At 42.8% G+C, this 5,000-nt stretch overlaps 1 protein-coding gene across 1 annotated transcript in view; it reads left to right on the forward strand.

The window, feature by feature from the left end:
• The window catches only part of rapgefl1 (Rap guanine nucleotide exchange factor (GEF)-like 1), a 42,210-nt gene that overhangs the window by 24,085 nt on the left and 13,125 nt on the right, over positions 1 to 5,000 (forward strand). Inside the window, exon 4 of the mRNA XM_084744804.1 lies at positions 2,616 to 2,694. Within this exon, the coding sequence (XP_084600930.1) occupies positions 2,616 to 2,694 (79 nt within the window). The remainder of the gene's footprint in view (positions 1 to 2,615; positions 2,695 to 5,000) is intronic.

Genomic DNA, 5,000 nt, shown 5'->3' on the forward strand with positions numbered 1-5,000 from the left:
AACACAGATTCCTGTACTGATTGTTCTAAAGCTGCCTGTTTGCTCGTTAGGTTCTAAACAGAGAACAGAATGTTCTAAAATACATACATGACAGATCTGCACTCTACTGACCTGACTTCTACTGGTTTCAACTGGTACAGCCAATCAAATGTGATTCCCCTGACTGAACTCTTCTGAACTCTACTGAACTCTACTGTTTCTTTACTGAACTCTACTGTTTCTTTACTGAACTCTACTGTTTCTTTATTGAACTCTACTGTTTCTTTACTGAACTCTACTGTTTCTTTATTGAACTCTACTGTTTCTTTACTGAACTCTACTGTTTCTTTCTCTCAGTTGAATAATTTAAACTGATCTGATTATTAGTTTTGAATCAGAACCTTCAGTATTTGGATCAAGCGGCTGATGATCAATGATAGTGTGTCAGACGTATTTACTCAATCATCAGGTGAGTATCAGTAATATTGACAGTAAATATTAACAGATAATCAATATTAAAGGACTCAGATCAACACAATAAAAAACTGGAACAGGAAGATTTATAGTCAGGATGAATTTGGTGTAGTATTGATTATATGACCAATCAATCAGCCACATCATCACTATCAGAGTCTAATATCAGTCTGACTCAGTTATCAATAACACACACACACACACACACACACACACGCTCACTCATTTTCCTCTTCATCCTCTCACTGTCGGCAACGTGGTGTCTCTATGGTAACCGCCTGCAGAGAGGCGGACCCCGACAGGACACGCCCACTGCAGCATGCATCCCTCTCTCTCTCTACACACACACACACACACACACACACACACACACACACACACACACACACACACAGACCAGCAGTGTATTTTAGTAAATGTGACCACAGGTTTTGTCTGAGTCGTGCTGCTTCAGCATCTTAAATTACAGCCGATTACTGCAGCAGCAGCAGAGTGAGAGAGTGAGACAGAGTGTGTGAGAGTGAGACAGAGTGAGAGAGTGAGACAGAGTGAGAGAGTGAGACAGAGTGTGTGAGAGTGAGACAGTGTGTGAGAGTGAGACGCTGTGTTTTAGTTCAGGAAAACAGGTTTTAACTGAACGTCTCACTCTGCAGCGTTTCTCTCCGGACGTCTTTAAAAATAGATAAATCTCACTTTCTCTCCAATTTTTGTTTCATAGGAGCTTCTGTTCTGGTTTTGCGTCTGAAACAACAAACTCGTCAAGGCTAAATATGTCTTCATGACCTACATTTACAGAGTGTGTGTGTGTGTGTGTGTGTGTGTGTGTGTGTGTGTGTGTGTGTGTGTGTGTGTGTGTGTGTCTTCAGGGTTTATTTCATGTAACAGAGACAAAAACATGTTGAGTTAAATTTTGTCTTTTACATCTCTGATTTTCTTTAACAACTTTTTCAATTTTGTCATTTTTAGCAACATTATGTGGAAGAGCATTAATCAATTATGGATCTACTATTGTATTAATTGCCAACTGTTTTGATAATCAATCAATATTTTCTGACATTTTATAGGCCAAATAATTAATTGATTAATGGAAAAAATTATCAACAGATTGATTGAGAATGAAAATAATTGTTAGCAGAAAGAAAATAGGCCCAAACATGTGGAGCGCACGGACATACGTACTATTTTTAATTGACAAGATTGTGACAGGATTAATTAATCAATGAATTGTTTGAAGTCATTTTTAAGAAGAACATTCCCTGATCTTAGCTTGCAGGAAAGACGTGAAAAACAGATCCAAACATGTGGAGCGTGTCGACGTTCCACGTGTTTAGACCTATTTTTCAGTTGAGAAAATTGTGACAGGATTAATTTATCGATTAACTGTTCTGAGTAATTTTTTTTAAAGAAAAAAGTCCATATTCTGTGATTTCAGCTTCTGAAATGTGAATATTTTCTGGTTTACTCCTCTCTGACAGTAAACTGAATATCTGACCTCTTAATCGAGAAAATAATCGTCCGATGCAAACTCTGTCATCTCTTCAGATAAACTCTTCGGCTTTTTAGTTTTTGGACGATGGATTTTTTTCTCTTTTGATGGAGCTTTGCTGGTAGTTTGCTGGTAGTTTGCTGGTAGTTTGCTGGTAGTTTCCCTGCTGCTTTCAGTCTTTATGCTACAAACTGTTGTCTTTTTATAATCAGATTAAAAGAAAGCATTAATTTGTGCCATGAAACAGAGGCGAGGCAGCAGAGGATGTCTGTTGACTGTGTTCAGTCGTATATTCAAATGTGTGATTGATCATTTCCATGTATTAGTGTGTGTGTGGTTGTCTTCACCTGTCTGTGAACTGACTGTAGATCTTCAGTCTCTGGATCACGGCAGCAGAATATATCGACGTATCGATCACGGGAAGAGATATTGTGTTAGATTTTGGATATCATGTTGTTTTCTCTTGTTTTTTTTTTGGTCTAAACTGTAAAGTTGGACATTTTAAGATGGAGGTCTGTGAGGACTGGAGCCAGTGGACCAGTGGACACTTCAGGAACTGCAGTTTTTGTCTGTTGAGCTTCATTTTTCAGACCCTGCAGGTTACCGCCTGATTCTAAGTGACGTTCAAGTGCAGTGTGTAAATCTAACCTCTGTGTTTGTGTGTGTGTGTGTGCAGAAACCCTGCTGGATGACTTCATGTTGACACATCCCATCTTCCTGACGGCCGACAGGTTACAGCAGGTTCTGCTGCAGCAGTATCCTTCACACGCTCACGTTACAGACAGAACGTGCTCACAGCGCCGTGTGTCTGCACGTGTGCACGGCTGCGTAACGGAGGTATGAATACATGCAGGAGCTGTGCTGCAGTGCTGTCTGTCTGTCTGTCTGTCTGTCTGTCCACAGCGTCTCTCTGCTTATTGACACTTTGATTTAATGTCATGTGACTCTGTGACCAGTTTTCTCTGCCCGGGACACACAGTGGGGTTAGTTTCTGTCTCGTAGCTGCAGGTTTGTATTTCTGCTGCTGACGCCGTCTGAGCGGCTTTATGTTCTGCCCCGCCTTCTTCTGTCTGTCTGTCTGTCTGTCTGTCTGTCTGTGTCACTGTCTGTCTGTCTGTCTGTCTGTCTGTCTGTATGTCTCTCTGTCTGTCTGTCTGTCTCTCTGTCTGTCTCTCTGTCTGTCTGTCTGTCTCTCTGTCTGTCTCTCTGTCTGTCTGTCTGTCTCTCTGTCTGTCTGTCTCTCTGTCTGTCTGTCTGTCTCTCTGTCTCTCTGTCTGTCTGCATGTCTCTCTGTCTGTCTGTCTCTCTTTCTGTCTGTCTCTCTTTCTGTCTCTCTGTCTGTCTCCCTGTCTGTCTGTCTGTCTGTCTGTCTCTCTGTCTGTCTGTCTGCATGTCTCTCTGTCTGTCTGTCTCTCTTTCTGTCTGTCTCTCTTTCTGTCTGTCTCTCTTTCTGTCTCTGTCTGTCTGTCTCTCTGTCTGTCTCACTGTCTGTCTGTCTGTCTGTCTGTCTCTCTTTCTGTCTGTCTCTCTGTCTGTCTGTCTGTCTCTCTGTCTGTCTGTCTGTCTCTCTTTCTGTCTCTCTGTCTGTCTGTCTCTCTGTCTGTCTGTCTCTCTGTCTGTCTCTCTTTCTGTCTCTCTGTCTGTCTGTCTCTCTGTCTGTCTGTCTGTCTGTATGTCTCTCTGTATGTCTCTCTGTCTGTCTGTCTGTCTCTCTGTCTGTCTCTCTGTCTGTCTGTATGTCTCTCTGTCTGTCTGTCTCTCTGTCTGTCTCTCTGTCTGTCTGTCTGTCTCTCTTTCTGTCTCTCTGTCTGTCTGTATGTCTCTCTGTCTGTCTCTCTGTCTGTCTGTCTGTCTCTCTTTCTGTCTCTCTGTCTGTCTGTATGTCTGTCTGTCTGTATGTCTCTCTGTCTGTCTCTCTGTCTGTCTGTCTGTCTGTCTGTCTCTCTGTCTGTCTGTCTGTCTCTCTGTCTGTCTCTCTGTCTGTCTGTCTGTCTCTCTTTCTGTCTCTCTGTCTGTCTGTATGTCTGTCTGTCTGTATGTCTCTCTGTCTGTCTCTCTGTCTGTCTGTCTGTCTGTCTGTCTCTCTTTCTGTCTGTCTGTCTCTCTGTCTGTCTGTCTGTCTCACTGTCTCTCTGTCTGTCTGTCTCTCTGTCTGTCTGTCTGTCTGTCTCTCTGTCTGTCTGTATGTCTCTCTCACTGTCTGTCTGTCTGTCTGTATCTCTGTCTCACTGTCTGTCTGTCTGTCTGTCTGTCTGTCCGTCCAACACTCTGGTCCAGAGGAAGGACAGGGAAACAGGTAGACAGGAAACGGGGTAAAGAGAGAGAGGACGACGCCAGTGGTCACTAATGACAGAACTTTCACTGTGCCTCTTTCTGGTGTGACGCAGCCAAGGTCTCAAATGAGTGACTCTTCCTGAGCCCCGCCCCTTTTTCTATGTGCTCCAATAACAGTTGAGGCCAGCAGAACTTTTCCTGTTTCCTGTACGTTGACCTGCTCTGTGCTCAACTCGTCTATGTTGAAAAGAAAACCACATTTTGAAGATATTTTTTAAAAGAGATGTTGTTTGAGGACATTAATGGAGCTAATAAACAAGTTAATCTACATCAGTCACCAGCTTAGTAACATTTCATTTTTATGTATTTATTGATTTACACACATAAAACTGCATACAATTCAGGTAATGAAAAAAATAAGCTGAGAAACGTGTCAGGAAGCCGCAGGATCATACAGCAGAACTTCTTAATGTACTAAAACCAGCAGAAAGACGTTTGTTCAGGTGAAATCAGCAGAATAAAATGAGGCTGATCTCAGTAGAAACTGGTCATGGTGACATCGATCACAGCTGATTCCGCGAAAAGTTTCACCTGACGCTGCGTCGTTTAAAATGCAAATGAATCTGTCTTTTCTTTCTGTCTTTCTGTCTTTCTGTCTTTCTGTGTGCGGTGACGGAGTGATAGTCGTCCTCACCCACACACACAGATAAAGAGCAGGGAGCTGGAGGGAGGAGAAGGAGGGATGAGAGGAAGTAGAGCAGAGAGGGATGTGGGCGGAAGAAGAGTG

Source organism: Lutjanus erythropterus, chromosome 19 (genome assembly GCF_056507025.1).
Source record: "Lutjanus erythropterus isolate fLutEry1 chromosome 19, fLutEry1.hap2, whole genome shotgun sequence".
Classification (NCBI taxonomy): Eukaryota; Metazoa; Chordata; class Actinopteri; order Lutjaniformes; family Lutjanidae; genus Lutjanus; species Lutjanus erythropterus.